Raw genomic sequence first — 22,524 nt, forward strand, 5'->3', positions numbered from 1 at the left:
CTATTTCTAAAAATATAAACAAATTTATTAAACTGTGTAAACGAGGCAAAAAATATTTATAGGTTTTAATTGCGCCGAGAATCAATACCCCTTTTACGGACTCTTAAAGGTAGTACACTTAACCCTCAGTGCGGTTTATGGACATCCGTTTAAGAACTCCTGGTGCAGTCTCAGTGAAAATAATTTATGACAATTCTACCCCCGCGTACACCCTGGTTTGCTAATATGTACGTTTAGACTTTATACGATTACAAGTGTATCGTTTAGGCCCATTATATATAGACAGTTATAGACTGGTAAACATCGTGAAAACATAAAACAAATTTTAACAAAAGCTTAATGAAGAGATGTTTTATTTAAAATATACCCGATCGAAAATAGGTATCGGATCGGCTTTGATATAGTAGTTTGACATTGATTTGTAATTTAACGCAGGGATTTCTGCTGAAAATTAAAGTTATTTGGTATTAATACGGTTTCAAAAGAGGTTCTAACTAACTTTAAAACACTAAAGCAAATTGTGCCAAATAAAACACTAGAAACGTTAGCCCTAGAGTACTTTGGAATTTATAATTTCATATATTTCGAGTATTATAGTAATGACCACTGCTGGTATTGGTTAGGATAAGACGAGGGTTGGTTTAAACTATCGGGTATCGGTATCGGAATGAAAAAGTATCGGAAGTTCTGACTAATATGAATTTTTTTATCATGGAATACCTGGTTGTTAAGTTGGACTATTGTTTCTTCCTTTGTTGTTGTTGTTGTTGTTGTTTTTGCTGTTGTCGTGGTTCTTTTTGTTGTTGTAGTAGGTTCTGTTGTTGTAGTAACAGTTGTTGTTGCTGCTACCGTAGTTGTATAAGGTACAATAAACACGTTCATCATTGCAATGTTGGAAGTAGGGCTGGATTGATAAGCACCGTCGTATGCTCGTAATGCAAACCAGATGCTGAAACAATACGACAATTTACTCAAATATTAATGTATACAAATCAGTATACTAATTTACTATTAGGCATTAGAAACGGGCAAATTACAAGTTAACACTCGACTAGGTGTGTAAGCAAGGCATAACACACTACCAGACGCGGATCTACGAATTTTGTAGGGGAGCCATGATTTTTTTCAGAGATTACGTCACAAAGTTACGTCAAAGCGTGACGTCCTAAAGAACTAAACTTAAGAACACTTCACAGTTGGTTTAATTTTTTAAACTTTCAGGTTGGATAAGTGTTGCTTTAAATACAAAAGCTACATTTAAATCAACTAGTTAATTCAGACTGAAAAGTTTCTCAATTTGTGTTTGATTTAATGAAATACTGCTCCTAGTGGCCGCCTTGTCCTAATGAAGTAAGATAAAAGCAAGGTTGCCCTTTACTTTAACAGCTTCCTTTGTCGTTAACAGGTTCGTTTGTTGCTCATACGGCTCTGTATTGTGTATACATGTACAAATTTATTGCTATTGGGGTTGGTGAAACACGTATTTTTTGCTTTCGAACGAGTTAATGAAATAACTTGTTTTATGGACAGTATTCGTGTAACTATTTGGTTCACATACAACAAGTAGCTAGTGTTAAAGTATAGTTCACCTTATAGCGTCCTGATCAGGAACTTTAATCAAAGAAACCACGAGGTTTTCCTCAATTCCAGCTTCTTTGGGATTGTGAATATCTCCTTCAATCAACATGTCTTTGGTCACGAGGATGCCGGATTCAAAGTAATCTGATAACTCTTTCGCTCCATCGTAGCTGTAACGGATCTGGTAGACTTTGGCTGTGGAAACAGGTACATCAAAAAATAATTAAGGGCAATTTGCAAGCAAACACTAAATAAGTATCACATTCACAATCTTTAGAAAAAATACAAAAACTTTCTTTGAAAAGTAAAACAGAACCAGTTTTGTTTCAAGAGGGTTAAAAAAATACTGTCTAGGGTTTGTAAAGGGGGTTATCTCATTTGCCCAGGAGTGGTCAACATTTTTGGGGGGGACACCAACTCATACGAATAACTATGAGGCGCCTACTGGCCTGTTTTAACACAGAGAAACTTACCCCCAGTAAGCTTTGTCTAAATTGAATAATCATTTAAATATTATAAAAAATGATAATATATTTAATAGGTAGGCTAAATCAAGGCAATTATTTCGGAAGAGTATCAAACTCGTGAGGCCCGTATAAAACGGTTAGCCATAAAATAGTGCTCAGTTTTATAAATATTTGTGGCCACTGTTTTACATAAAGTTTCGTGTTTAAAAAACATTAGTGTTACTGTCCACATGTCATAAACCAAATTGTGTGAAAATTGCAAAGTATTTTACCTGTTCCAGTATCGTAATCGTCTCCTGGAGCAGAAAAAGTGAGTCTGACTCCTCTTGAAAGATCAGTGACGTCAAGTTGCTTGGCAACAAGATCAATCACTTTTCCTGGAGGAAGGACATCCACAGATGGATCAACCACAGCTCTGAGTGGAACAATATTAAAAGAAAAATGAAATAGGGCACCAAGGTTATGAAAAAAGGTTTTTAACACTGCCCTAAACCTATGGAATCAACCACAGCTCTGGTTAAAGAATTGCAAAAATATATTTTTAAGTTTTTGAAACAGAAAGCTTTTGTAACACTGTCCGAAACAAACATCACCAACCATTGCTATCAGTGGAAATATTTATATCTAAGCTTAGCAAAATAATAGGTTTCGTGTCAGAAACACAATTGTGTTCTAAGTTAAAATAAATAACGAATAACGCAAATATAATCTTTATGGAAGCGTTACTGGTTTGAGGAAAATAAATGCTGAACAATTGTGTCAAAAAATAAGAATTTTCCTCGCATTAAACAAATTGTATGGCGGCTTATTATGAGAGGTTACCCATTTAGATAACTACTAGCACCAATATTGGCGCTTTTTAACGGTTAAAAACATTAAAAACGGGAGACTTCGACACAGGTTTGGCACATGTGATTTACTCTTTTCAACTTTTCCATTAAAGTTTAAACGACATTAGATAACAGCCATCAGTAAATACAATGAGTTACTTTGACCTGGTCGAATTGATTTCAATCAATAGATTGAAATATTTAGATAAGAACTGAACGCTTACTTAAGATGCGCTTACCTTACTTATAAGTTTAACTTTTTATACTTAAAATTAATGCTTATTAATGTATCACCAAAAAAGAAAATCATATGTAGGCAAATGTTTGATGCGTTAATACATATCAAAAGAATAAAGGATCTTCTATAAGAAAATGTAGTTTCTCACCCCTCATATGAAAATCTTCCTGGTGAAACGACCCTCGTGAAAGGATCAAGGTCTGTTGTGCTCACACCATTCTCACCACTGTTAAGACCAGGTAAAGTAGGACCCTTTGGGTTCACTTCAAGTGTACCTATATATCTAAATCTGTAAGTCTGTAAATTTACGCAGGGTTTATCTGTAAATGTATGTATATTTTTAGGTAAATATCTGTACGACTTTTCACTAAATTTTTCTCCAAATATGTATTCTAAATATCTTTGGAAATAGACAACACAAATGATGTAAATCTATTACGATTCCATTTTGTAATATATGTAGCTTTTGTTTTTTTAAATGTACCTAATAAATGTTAGTGTGAGCTGTTAATTATGAGTACTTCAAATTACGATATTTCTCACCATTGCTGTTTATGTAGCCAGGATTATAAGCTGCAGATGATTTATTATGTAGTGGTCTCAAAAAGTGTGCGAAAGTTATATTGGCTATAGACATTGTATTTAGAGATAGAATAAATATCTAAATCCCATACAGAAGTAGGTGGCATTTTGGAGTTTGGGCGTTTGAACCACAATCTTTAGGTAATGGTTAGAGCAGGGGTTCTTAAACTTTTTCACCGGCCCCCTAAAATTATTTTTTGCTTCACGTGGACCCCTGTAGGCAAGAAATTATTAAAAGTGACGTCATAAATTGACGTCACAATCAAATAGCTTGTCAGAAATATGCTGATGGTTTAAGTAAAAAGGAATCTAACATTCAGTGGTGAAACGTTTCATTTTTAATTAAACTCTTTTTTTAATTTGATTACTTTTCAAACACACACTAATATTTCAATTTGGCCTTCATGGACCCCTTGAAATTAGTTCACGGACCCCTAAGGGGTCCATGGACCTCAGTTTAAGAACCCCTGGGTTAGAGGTTGCAGCTGGACGTAAATGAATATCAAAGCTCATACAGAAGCAGGTTGAGGTTAGTAGTTGATTGATAACCGAAGTTTAAAAATAATTTTAATACTTTTGTATCACGTTTGCATTTTTATTTTATGGGCTTCAATATTTTTCAGAAAACCGAATATCTATGTGCGACTGTTCGGGCAATTATTAGCGAATTTCCATTTTTTATGGTATACTTTGTGTAATAAAAGCAAGAACTTGGAATTTACTAACAACATACAATTAATCTTTAGACTGGAACTAAGAAACCAATAGTCGTATACAGTCATTTCTCTTCAGATATCTTATAAAACCACAAATTTAATTACGTCGAGGTAATTCAAACATGATTAGAATCGATGTAAAATGTAGGAAAACATAAACCTGCACAAACTTGATTTTCATCTATTTCACCTGAACAGCGTATCTTCCTTAATTATAGGTATGTTGAAGTGGGGATCTGCAAGCTTGAACAACAACAGGTCAACGACAGCTGATTTGAAACGCTGCAATCAATTTTGCTGCAATATTATGCAGGGAAACAGTTTTCTTATATAACGTAATTCGACAAAGACGAAAAACCTATGTGACTTGACAAAAAACAATTACTTTTTAACTATATTTGAAAAGATTTAACTTAAGCTGGACATAAAATTAATTCAAAGACTTTTTGAAAAGAATAAGGTTTTTAAAACCTTTTTAATATGAAAATCAATTCAATAGTTACCGATAGTTTTCCTCTTTCTAAAATATAGCATAGCGTTTTCCCTTGATATAACAAGAATACAGCATATGGAAATCTTTAATAGGCTAATTCACAGTGTTCAAAAGCACGTTTGTTCGTTTCAAACCTTTCCATAAACAACGATGGGCCCCAGATTTTTCGCGTCAATTTTCGACATTCCGGATTCAACAACAATCGGTTTGACGTCACTATCTAGTTAGTTTTATGACTCTAAGTTATTCTAACAAGAAACTCTTCCGCCGCTTATTTATTTTATCCTACGTTTCGGCTACCAAGCGGTATTAGGGGAATGCAAAATTACAACGCTTAACACCACGCATAGTAAATCGACATAAAAAAGGAGATAAGAATAACCAACCAACAAATATAAACAAAACTTATGTCATAACTTTTATGACGTAATGTCGGAACAATTTATTGCCCTTCACCCAAACCAAATCCTGAACAGGTACACCTACACACAACCGTTTCTTGCGGTAAACACTATAAGTCCAGGGTTCATTGTAGAAAGCACGACTGCGTGTGGTTATGTCTACAATGCATTGGTGCCATTCTCGATTATTAAATGTTTAATGGATAAACAGGAACCATACGTTTGAAGGTAATGCCGAACCCGCGCCTTTGAGAATTCGACAAGGATTTCTGACGTCATGACTTTCCTATGACGTTGCATTGGCATACTTTTTATTATTAATGGGCCCATTAATCTTATTTAAAACAAAAATGTTGCACTTTTATCGAAAGAGAGTGTTTGGGTGATTGTTTAAATGAAAAATTTACCATCAACAAAGTTTGAAAAAGACGTATAATAATTACGTAGCGGTATTTTAACGTTTAAAAGCTATTTTTAGAGATACATAAGTCGACCAAAAGTCAGTAGACAGTTGTTCTTTGTGTAAAACAGGAAATAATGAAACGTTCTCACAAAAACAAGTAATTACCTTAGTTGTAATTAAATATCGCTTCTTCGCATTTTTCGCGTGCTCGAAAGGCTTTAACCTTATCGCGAAAGTCATTGTTCAAACACGCAGTTGCCTGGCAACATCGCACTCACTGTGTCAACTTTATTCATAAAAAAAGTGTTACATTCTACAAACAACTTTATTTATAGTTCAACATTACCTGTAAAGTTAGTTTAAATTATTTCAAAGCATAATTTAACTTTTATATACAATAATAACTTTGTAGTGGATATTAAAGTGGTTTACAATTCTTAGCGCTATATTTTAAATTGCATGAACCGACGCGTCACCGTAGCGCATTAAATTAATAAGTAACTGTAACCTGGCAACGCAAAAACACAACCTGTCGTTGCGCAGGACGCTGATCGGAGTTATTTGAGATGCAAGCAGCATAGTTGAAAGCAACTGTTAGGTTAAGGAGAATAAAATGAAGTGAAATAGCAATAACACCAGCAGACGAAATAATTTTGGTCCCGAAACTGAGATTTTTATAACATTGTCTTAAATATAAATGGAACTTAAAATAATAATTTAACGCGAAAACTAAAGTGACGTAAAAACCACAATCTCAAAATGAAACCTAAAACTTAGGCTATAGTCGGCGTAGGTTTCTTTGTTTGGTTAAAAGCTCTTATTATTTCGCTATATTTATTTATCTTTATACTTTTTTAACGCTTTCCAAACTATTATTTTTACGTTTATATACTTATTTTTTTTTTTAATTTCATTTTGCGCGCACCACGCTAACAGAAATTATGCGGCCGAGTTACCCGCATTTGGGGTAATCGCAAGGGTCAGCCAAGCCGAAGTGCAATGGCAAGGCCTCGCCTTGGGCCAACCGCCTACGGGGTCATGGTAAAAAAATCCGCGTTTTTTTGGCTGTGCCAACTATTACTATTTAATACCTTTGATGTGATGCAGAATAAACTTACTTCGTTAAAAATGAGGGCCACCTGTTTAGTGTTTGTTGCGATTCTGTGTTCGTGCTTTTGTGACGTCACACCACAAGAGGCGACAAGCGACGTGATTTCAACGACGTTTGAAACGACGACCGAAGATGTTGGGTCTGGTGACGAACCTACAAGCACATCAATAGGTATAAACAACACAATAGCAACAACAACAACAACAATAAACCCAGATAAAACATCAACAAAGGATCCGAAAGGTGAGAGTAACTGACGTAAAATCCATCAGCTACAATTTTTTGTGTTTTATGTAATTGAAAAAAAACTACATTGTCGTTGTCCAAGTTGCTTTCAAGTGGCATCCGTGTAGAGAAATGTTTTCGCAACTAAACAAACAAAAGTATTTGATCGTTTCTTGATTAATGAGCAAAAAACACTAAATCAGGAATAAATCTTGATATATTGCTGACATTAAATAGGTGATATAGCCAAACAGTTAGTTTACTGAAAGCACAATGCCGGATAATTCTTTCGAGAGAGTGTACAAATGGCAGCATATATCTCACGAAAAATCTTGGTTAAAACTTATCAGTGTATAAACCTTGCACAATCACCGCAATTCCGGATTTTAGATATTTATGTACCCTTGATTAAAATTTTTTTGTATATCAATTTATTCATGCTGGTAGGGGGTTGGGAAATCTGTGTCAAACTTACGACTCTATTTTGTTTTTGTTTTTAGAAGCAGAGTTCGAAAAATACCAACTGGCGACGCTGATTCTGACAATTGCTGGCTCTCTAATGCGTAAGTACAGTGGAAGGCTTGTATAATAATATACAAAAGCACTTTCTAAAGTTTGTTATTTTGGCCGATAAGCTATTTTAGAAGACTGCGACAACAGGCTTACTAAGACCAGCAAACTACCAGTTCATTAATGTAGTTACATTAAACGTGGACCGTATTTTGGGAAACCTTTGGAAATAAAGATCTTTCTGGTTACGTAAAACACCTTAATATAAGTATTATAAAATTTACGTTCGTTGCGTCATCCAATCTCATGTTTTGAAATATCGGAAAAATAAGTTGGTTTTGAACGTTTCGAATAATTGAAAACGAATAAAGAGTTATTCGAAGCGTTCAAAATTTTACCTACTTCTGTATGGGTTTATATTCTTACTACCTCATTACTACAACCTCCAACCGTTATGCTACTACAATGTTTGGTCTTATTTTATCAGTGATTAGCATTATCGGAACCAGCATATATATCGTGATGCTGAAAAACAAGCGAAAGAATGACGTTTTTCCTTTTGAACAAGGCAACATTAAGATGGAAAATAACGTTCCTGCTATTAAACAAGACGACATGGAGATGGAAAATGACGTTCCTGCTTTTGAAGAAGACGACATGGAGATGGAAAATGACGTTCCTGCTTTTGAACAAGACGACATGGAGATGGAATATGACGTTCCTGCTTTTGAACAAGACGACATTAAGATGGAATATGACGTTCCTGCTTTTGAAGAAGACGACATTTAGATGGAATATGACGTTCCTGCTTTTAAACAAGACGACATTGAGATGGAATAACTTAAAGTGCTGGTTGAATTTTTTATTGTTTATTGTTGAAATGTGCGTTACGTATGCCGATGCAATCTTACGCAAGTGTAAATACCGCCGTAAAAGTGCGATTATTTGTATGTAATACAGACTATCGTGAAACATGTTCGAAAATCATCAAACGTTCACCCAGAAACGCGTGTTATTTTACCATTGTTTTGCAGAGAAAAATATTAGGAGTAGCGACACAGACAAAACGCTTTTATTTCACTCATAACTAATCGAGATAACAAATTGTTAGCTAATTTTAAAGTCCAATAACTATAAGTAAATACCCCCTGAATTTGTAAGGGCCTATATTTTAAATAACCTCGGCAAAAATGTTTGATAAGTTGCTCAACCATTCAAAATTGGTTTGGAAACAAATATGACATACCGCATTGAAACGATTTGCCTTACAATTATTATTTGGTGCTACAAACATTTGCTTAGTGCATGTCTAAACGCATAAAGATTTAAGTGAGTTTGCTAAGACAGCGCTATCACTATAAATATTTAGTAGAAAAGCAGCAAGGCCATATAAATCGTACACATCCAACAACTTTACAGGAATAAAAAACTATTATCGTAAAATATCATGTTTTTAAAAGCTTAACACTTTTATACAACTGTAAAAATACAGTAATGATTCTAAAACAAATGCTGAATTAAGTTATATTTGTTAACTATTTAGGCCAATGTATTATTATAAAACTACGTGGTGTTTAAGCAGCAATTCATGTTTTTTGATGTAATTTGCCTGTTTGTGACAACATATTTTAACATGTTATGACACTATTATGTAGTCTGAAAAAGAATTAGTAAAATTAGAAATCAGTATATTTTTGCAATGCGGTTAATACATTCTGTCTTCCAAAATATTTGGAGGCAAATATCGCAGGGCGGGTCGCGAAATAACTTTTTTTCAAATCCATCTGCCTCATATTGGTTTTAATAGATAGACACCTAAAACCGGTATATACAAAATTTAAGCTTATTTAAACATGTATTGGTGTAAGGAAATCGAGTTGAATTTTTACCGAAAATCGCAAAATTTTATTGAAAGGCAAAATTTTGGATTACCTTCAATCTGTAATTTTCAAGTCAAATATGACTTTAAATTAATGTTTATGGAAGATAAAGACTCCCTGCAGATGGATATAGCGGCAGGAGACTGCATTTTAACACTAATTGCGCCAGTATTAAAAATTGAGTTTTTGCCGAAAATGTCAAAACAATAAAATTTGTCCAGTGTTGCCTGTCACTGCAAATAACATAAAGTTCTGCTTTGATTTAGAGTTTTCTGGAGTTCAACTTGGAAAGAATAATTTCCTTTCTTATTTTAAATTTACAAACAATTTTACTTGCTGCTATTAGATTGTATTAGCTCTTTCAATTGACTGGGTATGATTCGCAATTTTACTAATTTGGAGCATAATGGTTTGAGGTTGTAGCAAGATGTAATAAAAATATCAAAGCCCATACAGAAGTAGGTATCATTTCGAACGTTTCGAATGATCCTCAACTGATGTGGTCCTCTGTTATTAGACTGGTGTTGTATATTTCCAGTTTGTCATTTCGTTATAATCCTTCGAAGTGTTTTGGTATATTGAACTGTTTCACGCTGTCATCTCCGAATTAATTTTGGCCATGTATCATTTTTATAATATAGACCGCTTTTCCTTGTATTATTGGATCATTGTCAGTCAATTGCCAATGTTACAATTGCCCCCGGTACTCTATCCTTCTTTTTATATGAAAAAGGCAAAGTGTGCATGATGTGGCGGAATTACAGTGGAAAGTTCATCTTACTGCAAACGTTCAATCTCTCATAAGGCTGTATTAAAATGTTTATAAATTATGATTTAAGTCCCCTTTTTACATGTTCAACGAAATATTAGTTTTTTGCCCCTAATTGAAAAAAATTCATAACTCACAATCCTGACGTGATGGACAAAAATGAATGCCAGATTTGAACTCAGCATCCTCAAATTAGTCAAAAAAGGTTGCGACCTTGGCTGGAGCAAATTTGCTGTAAACCAGTGTTATCAAAAAGCTCTATATTATTCCTTATTACATTTGTAAATCCAAACCATGGAGGTTTACCAAACTACAAATCGTTATGGTTGAACACCACATAACAGCAGCAGCGCATTTTTGGTACACATTCATTTACTTTATCAGGTCTCGAAAACCGTACTTTTGAGGGCATGGAAAGAGTTGTTTCAATATACTGCAGCCCAGTAGTAATCATAAAATGTGAAACTTAAAAACGCTGCAGGTCGATTTCTCAGCTCCTACTTTGATTTTATTATGCGAAATTTTACAAGGATTCTTTTTTTAAGCAGTTCTAAATAATATAGCGTGTTTAATTTAAAAATATAGTAAAATGCAGGATTATATGTTGAATGCATTTTATGGCATGGACAACATAGCGGCGTAAACACAACAAATAAAACCAAAGTAAAAGTAAGAATAAAAGGAATATTTAGTTTTAGTGTATTAATTGAGAAAATGGTATGAGCGCAGTTTATCTTATCTGGGTTAAACTATTTTTTGAAAGACGATGGTTACAAATGTGACGGTTTATTAGATGTACAACACGTTATAGTCTTGAGTATTCATTTATTAACGCATGTAAAGTTTAAAGCTCACTGTATATACGGCATTGTAATTTTCACATAAAGTTTGCCAGTTAGGCCAAAAACAAACTTTGTCCTTGCGCAGAAAACAATAAATCTCTCTTACGAGCAATTGTGAACGCATGGTGAAGTTTAAGGCTTAGGCTTCCTGTATATAGGGCTTTGTAATTTCCGCATAAAGTTTGCCTGTGTAATCTCTTTCTAAAAATTTCGAAATCAGAGCGCAATTTGTTTTAGATTTTTACAATTATTCAGTTTGGCCAACAGAGTCGCAAAGTCCAAACATCGCGCGCCACATTCGCCACGTTGCCACTAGCGACGCGCCTCTTATCGCAGTTCAAACAATCGTTGCCTGGCAACAATGCCACCTGCAGAGTTACTGCAAGAACGAATCACAAACATCCAAAAAGAACCAAAGTCAGCGATAATCAAATTTAAAAACCGACAAAAATCTTTAAAAAAACTTAAAATCACAGTGATATGCTAACATTGTTCTCAACCCTTTAAAACATTTCAAAGTTATGATGATTGCTTGCTGAGCTTTAGCGGTTTAGGTGGATACCCCAGCTCGACGTTTATCTGCAGCGATAGTAGCCTGGCAACGCGATAAACATAAGCCTGTTGTCGTGGTTGCAATTTTGGCAGAATTGGTTTAATGCACTTTATTCAGAAGTACGAGTTTTGCTTGGAGTGAAGTCAGAAGCCTATGCTTTAAAAAGTTAAATCAGAAAAAACAAGAGTTTTTACGAGTAGATTATCAAGGTTAATGCTAAATGCTCTAAAATTGTGTTTCGAGTTGAAAGTTTGAAAAAAATATTTTGAAATATTTTGTGCTGAAAGTTTGTTTGAAAGGTTTATTAAAAGTATTTTCTGTTGTACAGTTTTTTTTTTTTTGCAGACGAGTCACTGACAGCATTATTAACGTGAGACTGGCCCTACATGTTTCGGTTTTAATTTGAAGCAAAAACTCGCATCGTTAAACCTATGCTTTAAACGTTCGACAAGAAAAAATACAGGAGTTTACGAGTAGATTCGCAAAGTTAACGTTAAACGCTTGTAAATATGTTTGTCGGTGTTATCTTATTGCGAAAGCTTCAGCAAAACTGTTTTCTCTTTTATATATAGAGTGTCACCCGATTCTTCTGTTTTATATTGGTGTTTAGAGACATTATTGTCAGAAGACGATATTTTTAAAAGTTAAGAAAAAGTTTTTTTTACGAGTAGATTATCAAGTTTAATGTTAAACGCTGTACAAATGTGTTTGGCCGCTTAATCGCATTCCTATTATTAACTTTTTTTAAACAACATTATTTTCTGTTAAATAGTTTTGAAGACATACAAGACACCAACAGAATCATGAATGTAAGATTGGCGATAAATGCTACGGTTTTAATTTGAGTAAGAACTCACATCTACAATCCTATAATTTAACGTTAGATCAGAAAAAGTCCACGAGTTTACGAATATATTAGCAAGACTAATGTCAAACGCCGTAAAATTGTGTTTGACCGTTGTTACCGTTTCTTATTGCGAAATAAGCTCAACAAAACTGTTTTATTTTTATATAGTTGTTTAAAGAAATTTTGGTCAGAAGCCTATATTTATTTCAATTTAAAGAAAGGGTTTTTACGAGTAGATTATCAAGTTTAATGTTAAACGCTGTACAAATGTGTTTGGCCGTTTATTGTTATCCTAATATGAACATTTCAACAACATTATTTTCTATTAAATAGTTTTGAAGACATACATGTCACTGACAGCAGCATGAATGTAAGATTGTCCATGTTTGTTTGGGTTATAATTTGTGTAAGCACTTGCATTGTCAAAGCAGAAAGTGATGACACTGCAACAACTACAACAGGCGCAACTACAACAGACGCAAGTACAACAGGCGTAAGTACAACAGGCGCAAGTACAACAGGCGCAAGTACAACAGGCACAACTACAACTGGCGCAACTACAACTGGCGCAACTACAACAGGCGCAAGTACAACAGGCGCAAGTACAACAGGCGTAAGTACAACAGGCGCAAGTACAACAGGCGCAAGTACAACAGGCACAACTACAACTGGCGCAACTACAACTGGCGCAACTACAACAGGCGCAAGTACAACAGGCGCAAGTACAACAGGCGCAAGTACAACAGGCAAAAGTACAACAGGCGCAACTACAACAGGCGCAAGTGCAACTGGCGCAACTACAACAGGCGCAAGTACAACAGGCGCAACTACAACTGGCGCAAGTACAACAGGCGCAAGTACAACAGACGCAAGTACAACTGGCGCAACTACAACAGGCGCAAGTACAACTGGCGCAACTACAACAGGCGCAAGTGCAACTGGCGCAAGTACAACAGGCGCAAGTACAACAGGCGCAACTACAACAGGCGCAAGTACAACAGGCGCAAGTACAACAGGCGCAAGTGCAACTGGCGCAACTACAACTGGCGCAAGTACAACAGGCGCAAGTACAACAGGCGCAAGTACAACAGACGCAAGTACAACAGACGCAAGTACAACAGACGCAAGTACAACTGGCGCAACTACAACTGGCGCAACTACAACTGGCGCAAGTACAACAGACGCAAGTACAACAGACGCAACTACAACTGGCGCAACTACAACAGGCGCAAGTACAACAGGCGCAAGTACAACTGGCGCAAGTACAACAGGCGCAACTACAACTGGCGCAACTACAACTGGCGCAACTACAACTGGCGCAAGTACAACAGGCGCAAGTACAACAGGCGCAAGTACAACAGGCGCAACTACAACAGACGCAAGTACAACAGGCGCAAGTACAACAGGCGCAAGTACAACAGGCGCAAGTACAACAGGCACAACTACAACTGGCGCAACTACAACTGGCGCAACTACAACAGGCGCAAGTACAACAGGCGCAAGTACAACAGGCGTAAGTACAACAGGCGCAAGTACAACAGGCGCAAGTACAACAGGCACAACTACAACTGGCGCAACTACAACTGGCGCAACTACAACAGGCGCAAGTACAACAGGCGCAAGTACAACAGGCGCAAGTACAACAGGCAAAAGTACAACAGGCGCAACTACAACAGGCGCAAGTGCAACTGGCGCAAGTACAACAGGCGCAAGTACAACAGGCGCAACTACAACTGGCGCAAGTACAACAGGCGCAAGTACAACAGACGCAAGTACAACTGGCGCAACTACAACAGGCGCAAGTACAACTGGCGCAAGTACAACAGGCGCAAGTGCAACTGGCGCAAGTACAACAGGCGCAAGTACAACAGGCGTAACTACAACAGGCGCAAGTACAACAGGCGCAAGTACAACAGGCGCAAGTGCAACTGGCGCAACTACAACTGGCGCAAGTACAACAGGCGCAAGTACAACAGGCGCAAGTACAACAGACGCAAGTACAACAGACGCAAGTACAACAGACGCAAGTACAACTGGCGCAACTACAACTGGCGCAACTACAACTGGCGCAAGTACAACAGACGCAAGTACAACAGACGCAACTACAACTGGCGCAACTACAACAGGCGCAAGTACAACAGGCGCAACTACAACTGGCGCAACTACAACAGGCGCAACTACAACTGGCGCAACTACAACTGGCGCAACTACAACTGGCGCAAGTACAACAGGCGCAAGTACAACAGGCGCAAGTACAACAGGCGCAAGTACAACAGACGCAAGTACAACTGGCGCAACTACAACTGGCGCAAGTACAACTGGCGCAACTACAACTGGCGCAACTACAACTGGCGCAACTACAACTGGCGCAACTACAACTGGCGCAAGTACAACAGGCGCAAGTACAACAGGCGCAAGTGCAACAGGCGCAAGTGCAACAGACGCAAGTACAACAGACGCAACTACAACTGGCGTAACTACAACAGGCGCAAGTACAACAGGCGCAAGTACAACTGGCGCAAGTACAACAGGCGCAACTACAACTGGCGCAACTACAACTGGCGCAACTACAACTGGCGCAACTACAACTGGCGCAAGAACAACAGGCGCAAGTACAACAGGCGCAAGTACAACAGGCGCAAGTACAACAGACGCAAGTACAACTGGCGCAACTACAACAGGCGCAAGTACAACTGGCGCAAGTACAACTGGCGCAACTACAACAGGCGCAAGTACAACTGGCGCAAGTACAACTGGCGCAACTACAACAGGCGCAACTGCAACAAACGCAAGTACAACAGGCGCAACTACAACAGGCGCAACTACAACAGGCGCAAGTACAACAGGCGCAACTACAACAGGCGCAAGTACAACTGGCGCAAGTACAACAGACGCAAGTACAACAGACGCAAGTACAACAGGCGCAAGTACAACTGGCGCAAGTACAACAGGCGCAAGTACAACTGGCGCAACTAAAACACGCGCAAGTACAACAGGCGCAAGTACAACATGCGCAAGTACAACAGACGCAAGTACAACAGACGCAAGTACAACAGACGCAAGTACAACAGACGCAACTACAACAGGCGCAACTACAACAGGCGCAAGTACAACAGGCGCAACTACAACAAGCGCAACTACAACAGGCGCAACTACAACAGGCGCAAGTACAACAGGCGCAACTACAACAGGCGCAAGTACAACAGGCGCAAGTACAACAGGCGCAACTACAACAGGCGCAACTACAACAGGCGCAAGTACAACAGACGCAAGTACAACAGGCGCAAGTGCAACTGGCGCAAGTACAACAGGCGCAAGTACAACTGGCGCAACTACAACAGGCGCAAGTACAACAGGCGCAAGTACAACAGGCGCAAGTACAACAGGCGCAACTACAACAGGCGCAACTACAACTGGCGCAAGTACAACAGGCGCAAGTACAACAGACGCAAGTACAACAGGCGCAAGTACAACAGGCGCAAGTACAACAGGCGCAAGTACAACAGGCGCAAGTACAACAGACGCAAGTACAACAGGCGCAAGTACAACTGGCGCAAGTACAACAGGCGCAAGTACAACTGGCGCAACTACAACAGACGCAACTACAACTGGCGCAACTACAACTGGCGCAAGAACAACAGGCGCAAGTACAACAGGCGCAAGTACAACAGGCGCAAGTACAACAGACGCAAGTACAACTGGCGCAACTACAACAGGCGCAAGTACAACTGGCGCAAGTACAACTGGCGCAACTACAACAGGCGCAAGTACAACTGGCGCAAGTACAACTGGCGCAACTACAACAGGCGCAACTGCAACAAACGCAAGTACAACAGGCGCAACTACAACAGGCGCAACTACAACAGGCGCAAGTACAACAGGCGCAACTACAACAGGCGCAAGTACAACAGGCGCAACTACAACAGGCGCAAGAACAACTGGCGCAAGTACAACAGACGCAAGTACAACAGACGCAAGTACAACAGGCGCAAGTACAACTGGCGCAAGTACAACAGGCGCAAGTACAACTGGCGCAACTAAAACACGCGCAAGTACAACAGGCGCAAATACAACATGCGCAAGTACAACAGACGCAAGTACAACAGACGCAAGTACAACAGACGCAAGTACAACAGACGCAACTACAACAGGCGCAACTACAACAGGCGCAAGTACAACAGGCGCAACTACAACAAGCGCAACTACAACAGGCGCAACTACAACAGGCGCAAGTACAACAGGCGCAAGTACAACAGGCGCAACTACAACAGGCGCAACTACAACAGGCGCAAGTACAACAGACGCAAGTACAACAGGCGCAAGTGCAACTGGCGCAAGTACAACAGGCGCAAGTACAACTGGCGCAACTACAACAGGCGCAAGTACAACAGGCGCAAGTACAACAGGCGCAAGTACAACAGGCGCAACTACAACAGGCGCAACTACAACTGGCGCAAGTACAACAGGCGCAAGTACAACAGACGCAAGTACAACAGGCGCAAGTACAACAGGCGCAAGTACAACAGGCGCAAGTACAACAGGCGCAAGTACAACAGACGCAAGTACAACAGGCGCAAGTACAACTGGCGCAAGTACAACAGGCGCAAGTACAACTGGCGCAACTACAACAGACGCAAGTACAACTGGCGCAAGTACAACAGGCGCAAGTACAACAGGCGCAAGTCCAACAGGCGCAACTACAACAGGCGCAAGTACAACAGGCGCAAGTACAACAGGCGCAACTACAACAGGCGCAAGTACAACTGGCGCAACTACAACAGGCGCAAGTACAACAGGCGCAAGTACAGCAGGCGCAACTACAACAGGCGCAAGTACAACAGGCGCAAGTACAACAGGCGCAAGTACAACAGGCGCAACTACAACAGGCGCAACTACAACAGGCGCAACTACAACAGGCGCAAGTACAACTGGCGCAACTACAACAGGCGCAACTACAACTGGCGCAACTACAACTGGCGCAACTACAACAGGCGCAAGTACAACTGGCGCAACTACAACAGGCGCAAGTACAACTGGCGCAACTACAACAGGCGCAACTACAACTGGCGCAACTACAACAGGCGCAAGTACAACTGGCGCAACTACAACAGGCGCAAGTACAACTGGCGCAACTACAACAGGCGCAAGTACAACAGACGCAAGTACAACAGGCGCAAGTACAACTGGCGCAACTACAACAGGCGCAAGTACAACTGGCGCAACTACAACAGGCGCAAGTACAACAGGCGCAAGTACAACAGGCGCAAGTACAACAGACGCAAGTACAACAGACGCAAGTACAACAGGCGCAAGTACAACAGGAGCAACTACAACAGGCGCAAGTCCAACAGGCGCAAGTACAACAGGCGCAAGTACAACAGGCGCAAGTACAGCAGACGCAAGTACAACAGGCGCAACTACAACAGGCGCAAGTACAACAGGCCCAAGCACAACAGGCGCAACTACAACAGGCGCAAGTACAACAGGCGCAAGTACAACAGGCGCAAGTACAACAGACACAAGTACAACAGGCGCAACTACAACAGGCGCAAGTACAACAGGCGCAAGTACAACATGCGCAAGTACAACAGGCGCAAGTACAACAGACGCAAGTACAACAGACGCAAGTACAACAGACGCAAGTACAACAGACGCAAGTACAACAGACGCAACTACAACAGGCGCAACTACAACAGACGCAAGTACAACAGGCGCAACTACAACAAGCGCAACTACAACAGGCGCAACTACAACAGGCGCAAGTACAACAGGCGCAACTACAACAGGCGCAACTACAACAGGCGCAACTACAACAGGCGCAACTACAACAGGCGCAAGTACAACAGACGCAAGTACAACAGGCGCAAGTACAACTGGCGCAACTACAACAGGCGCAAGTACAACAGGCGCAAGTACAACAGGCGCAACTACAACAGGCGCAACTACAACAGGCGCAACTACAACAGGCGCAAGTACAACAGACGCAAGTACAACAGGCGCAAGTACAACTGGCGCAACTACAACAGGCGCAAGTACAACAGGCGCAAGTACAACAGGCGCAAGTACAACAGACGCAAGTACAACAGGCGCAAGTACAACAGGCGCAAGTACAACAGACGCAAGTACAACAGGCGCAAGTACAACTGGCGCAAGTACAACAGGCGCAAGTACAACTGGCGCAACTACAACAGACGCAAGTACAACTGGCGCAAGTACAACAGGCGCAAGTACAACAGGCGCAAGTCCAACAGGCGCAACTACAACAGGCGCAAGTACAACAGGCGCAACTACAACAGGCGCAAGTACAACAGGCGCAAGTACAACAGGCGCAACTACAACAGGCGCAAGTACAACTGGCGCAACTACAACAGGCGCAAGTACAACTGGCGCAACTACAACAGGCGCAAGTACAACAGGCGCAAGTACAACAGGCGCAACTACAACAGGCGCAAGTACAACAGGCGCAACTACAACAGGCGCAAGTACAACTGGCGCAACTACAACAGGCGCAAGTACAACTGGCGCAACTACAACAGGCGCAACTACAACTGGCGCAACTACAACAGGCGCAAGTCCAACAGGCGCAAGTACAACAGGCGCAAGTACAACAGGCGCAAGTACAACTGGCGCAAGTACAACTGGCGCAACTACAACAGGCGCAAGTACAACTGGCCCAACTACAACAGGCCCAAGCACAACAGGCGCAACTACAACAGGCGCAAGTACAACAGGCGCAAGTACAACAGACGCAAGTACAACAGGCGCAAGTACAACAGGCGCAAGTACAACAGGCGCAAGTACAACAGGCGCAAGTACAACAGGCGCAAGTAAAACAGACGCAAGTACAACAGGCGCAAGTACAACAGGAGCAACTACAACAGGCGCAAGTACAACAGGCGCAAGTACAACAGACGCAAGTACAACAGGCGCAAGTACAACTGGCGCAACTACAACTGGCGCAAGTACAACAGGCGCGAGTACAACAGACGCAAGTACAACAGGCGCAAGTACAACAGGCCCAAGTACAACAGGCGCAACTACAACAGGCGCAAGTACAACAGGCGCAAGTACAACAGACGCAAGTACAACAGGCGCAACTACAACAGGCGCAACTACAACAGGCGCAAGTACAACAGGCGCAACTACAACAGGCGCAAGTACAACTGGCGCAACTACAACAGGCGAAAGTACAACAGGCGCAAGTACAACAGATCCATTGGGTTTAACAACCAATTACGCTTCCACGTCTGCTGGTATGTACGCTTACTAGGAATCACTTGTGTTTGATGTTAATATGTTATGCTACAACATATATACGCACCCTATATACACATATTAGGCGAAATACATGTGTTTTTGCAGCATAATTAATTGTTGGAGGTTGTTTTAATCCGAAATAAGAATATCAAAACCCATAAGAAGTAGGTATAGCATTTTGTAAACGATTTGTCTATGTTAAAAATAAATAAGAGTTATTCGAAACGTTCAAAATGATAGCTACTTCCGTATGGGCTTTGGTATTCTTACTACACGTGTTTCATTTTGTAGTTTTTAAAAGTTTCTCAAATTAAGTTTTGCCGATGGAAGATTAAACAAGACATCTATTAGTTTGGTAAGTTTGAATTAAAAATATTTTTTAACACAGTGAGCCCAGAACCGATAGAATCAACAACTGAAAAATCTACAACAACTGAAAACTGTACAACAGCTGACAATTGTACTACAACTGACAAATCTACAACAACTGAAAATCCAACTTTGATTTCGACCGCTTCAATTTCCACGACAAGTAAATACTGCTTCACGTAAAACTTTCGATGCGAAACTCTCTACTATAAAACTTGTCAAATACAATAAAACCCAATATCGCCTTGGAAGTAAATCATTTCATCAAATATTATTGTTGATCTTGGGATAAAATTTCGATAAGTATACCTTAATGGCTTGTTTTGTGTGCTTGGTGATTTTAATTTGACCGTTTTGAGTTGTGAAGATATTAAACGATTAGTGAAAAATGTTTTACAGGTGGAGAATTTGACGCCAAAATCGAAACATTCCGGATTTCAACTATCGCTCTTGGAGTTGTGGTCGGAGTGTTACGTAAGTTTTATACGACGTTAGATTTATCATTTGAGGAAAATGCTAATCAGTATTTTCTGTCGGGCCTTAAGATAATAAAGGGCTAACATCGACACCTATAAAAGCTTATAACACATTACTTAACGCTATGAGCAAAATGTGTACTTTCTGAACTTGGTTTGTTATAGAATGGAAAAAAATTCGTCTGGATTTAGATGTACCGAATCTTGGTACAAAAACACAATTTTTATTATTTTTTTTATTTTTTTTTTAAATTTTGTTGGGGCCGTCATGTGTGGTGTTGTGAACGTGGCCATGTAACCCTGTTCTAGACCTTGCCCCGGCTTTGTTTAATTTTCTTAATTTAAATATTTTTATGAGATAAAAATCAGGGCAAAAATTTTTATTTAATCGTTTTTTTTAAATTGATATTTTTTTATTTTTTAAGATGCATTAAGAAAATCCAGGCAAATCGATTTTTACGTTTAATTATTTTTAATTTCATTTGTTTTTAGATCATGCAAAAAAACGATTTTTTTTATTGAAATAACACATTTGTCCTTTACCCGTCACAATGTGCGAAAGTTTTGTGCGGTAGAAGTTTAAAGAAAAACGATTTTAGTGCCTTTGAGAGGAATATTGCTTCTGTTGTTATTTGAACCTAGTTGTGTTGTATTTGAAACGCTTCAGGTGAAATTTGTGAAACGTGGCCATGTAACCCTGTTCTGGACCTTGCACTTATTGCATTCCACTGCCTTCCCGCCAGAGATCTTTGGCGTGGAATACTTGCCCAAAACTACGCCAGTGACGTCATTTGGCGTGAATATCGCCGGCCTGGTGAATTAACTAAGAAAAATAGCCGATTTGGGCGTATATGTTGTCTTATTTTGGCGTAGGATTTCAATTTTGGCGTATATCTTTGGCGACCACAAGTTATGGAATGCAGTCAGGGATCTTGCCACAGCCTCCTAATAATTTCCCCTACATTTATTCCAAGTCAATTTACTTAATCGTTTTGGATTTCTCTTTGGAACGAGTAGAGCAGTATAAATCACAATTTTAAACTAAAACCAAAGAAGTGAATATATACAAAACTATTTATTTGGGAGATTTTGTGTTTTTGCATAAATGTTCTATAACGAACATTATTGTTTGTTTTTTATTCTGTAAAAACTAGTTTTAAATCTGTAAATAATACCTATCGAGAAGTAGACAAAAGAATGAAACATTAAGTATCGAATTGTGTATAGAATTGTGATTTTTTCATATTTCCTTGATAATCCTTCTGTGTCAAAAACAATCGTTTAAAATTTACCAAGTTTGTTTTGGAATTCAGGGGTCGGCAACCTTTTCATAGTGGCGGGCCAAAATCAAACTATACTAAGAATTGTGTTATTAAAATGTTAGAACAACTGTAAATAAGGCGGGTCTCGTGTTTTTTTTTGCACTTAAATAAGGAGGCAGTAAAGTGTTGGCGCGAAAAAAAGCGTTTGTTTGGTTTGATATTCGAGTTCACACGACGTCATCAATACTAATAATAAAAAAGTGTAACAAAACTACTTCGAGGAAACGCGACAACATTTAAAGTTAATCTATCTCAGTGTTTGTTAACTTTGTCAAAGTCCGGGCACACCTTTTTTTTTGTTGTTTTTTTTTTTTGGTATACCGGCATTTCTTTTTACTTTTTACATTGCCGAAACAAAATATATTAAAAAATATATGTCCAATATTTTTGAATACGTATTCCGTTTTTCCTTGACACACTTGGCCAGTCCTCCACGGCGCAACGGTAAAGAAGCGTGGATCTAGTTCAAAAGAAAGCACTAAAACATAAACAAACCGGATGTAGAATGATCATTCTGTTTTTGAACTTAAAATAGTCAAATAGTATGTAAAATGGACTCGTGTCTAATTTATCAAAGAAGCGGCGGGCCGGATGAATTACATCGGCGCCGCGGGCCGTAGGTTGCCGACCCTTGATTTAGAATATATATTGCTTG

The 22,524-nt window shown here is 39.4% G+C and overlaps 1 protein-coding gene and 1 pseudogene across 1 annotated transcript; both read right to left on the reverse strand.

The window, feature by feature from the left end:
- LOC146170382 (calcium-activated chloride channel regulator 1-like) lies at nucleotides 1-5,089 on the reverse strand. The gene is made up of 6 exons (XM_083388616.1): nucleotides 5,039-5,089; nucleotides 3,262-3,410; nucleotides 2,318-2,460; nucleotides 1,590-1,773; nucleotides 721-949; nucleotides 1-6 (listed from the first exon to the last, which is right to left on the reverse strand). Exons 1-6 carry the CDS (start codon nucleotides 5,087-5,089, stop codon nucleotides 1-3), a joined length of 762 nt encoding a protein of 253 aa, XP_083244742.1.
- Nucleotides 5,090-6,624: 1,535 nt separating this feature from the next.
- On the reverse strand, nucleotides 6,625-6,767 carry LOC146170383 (U1 spliceosomal RNA; annotated as a pseudogene).
- Nucleotides 6,768-22,524: the final 15,757 nt, after the last annotated feature.

This window comes from Ascidiella aspersa, chromosome 1, assembly GCF_963924565.1.
Source record: "Ascidiella aspersa chromosome 1, kaAscAspe10.2, whole genome shotgun sequence".
NCBI classification, from domain to species: Eukaryota; Metazoa; Chordata; class Ascidiacea; order Phlebobranchia; family Ascidiidae; genus Ascidiella; species Ascidiella aspersa.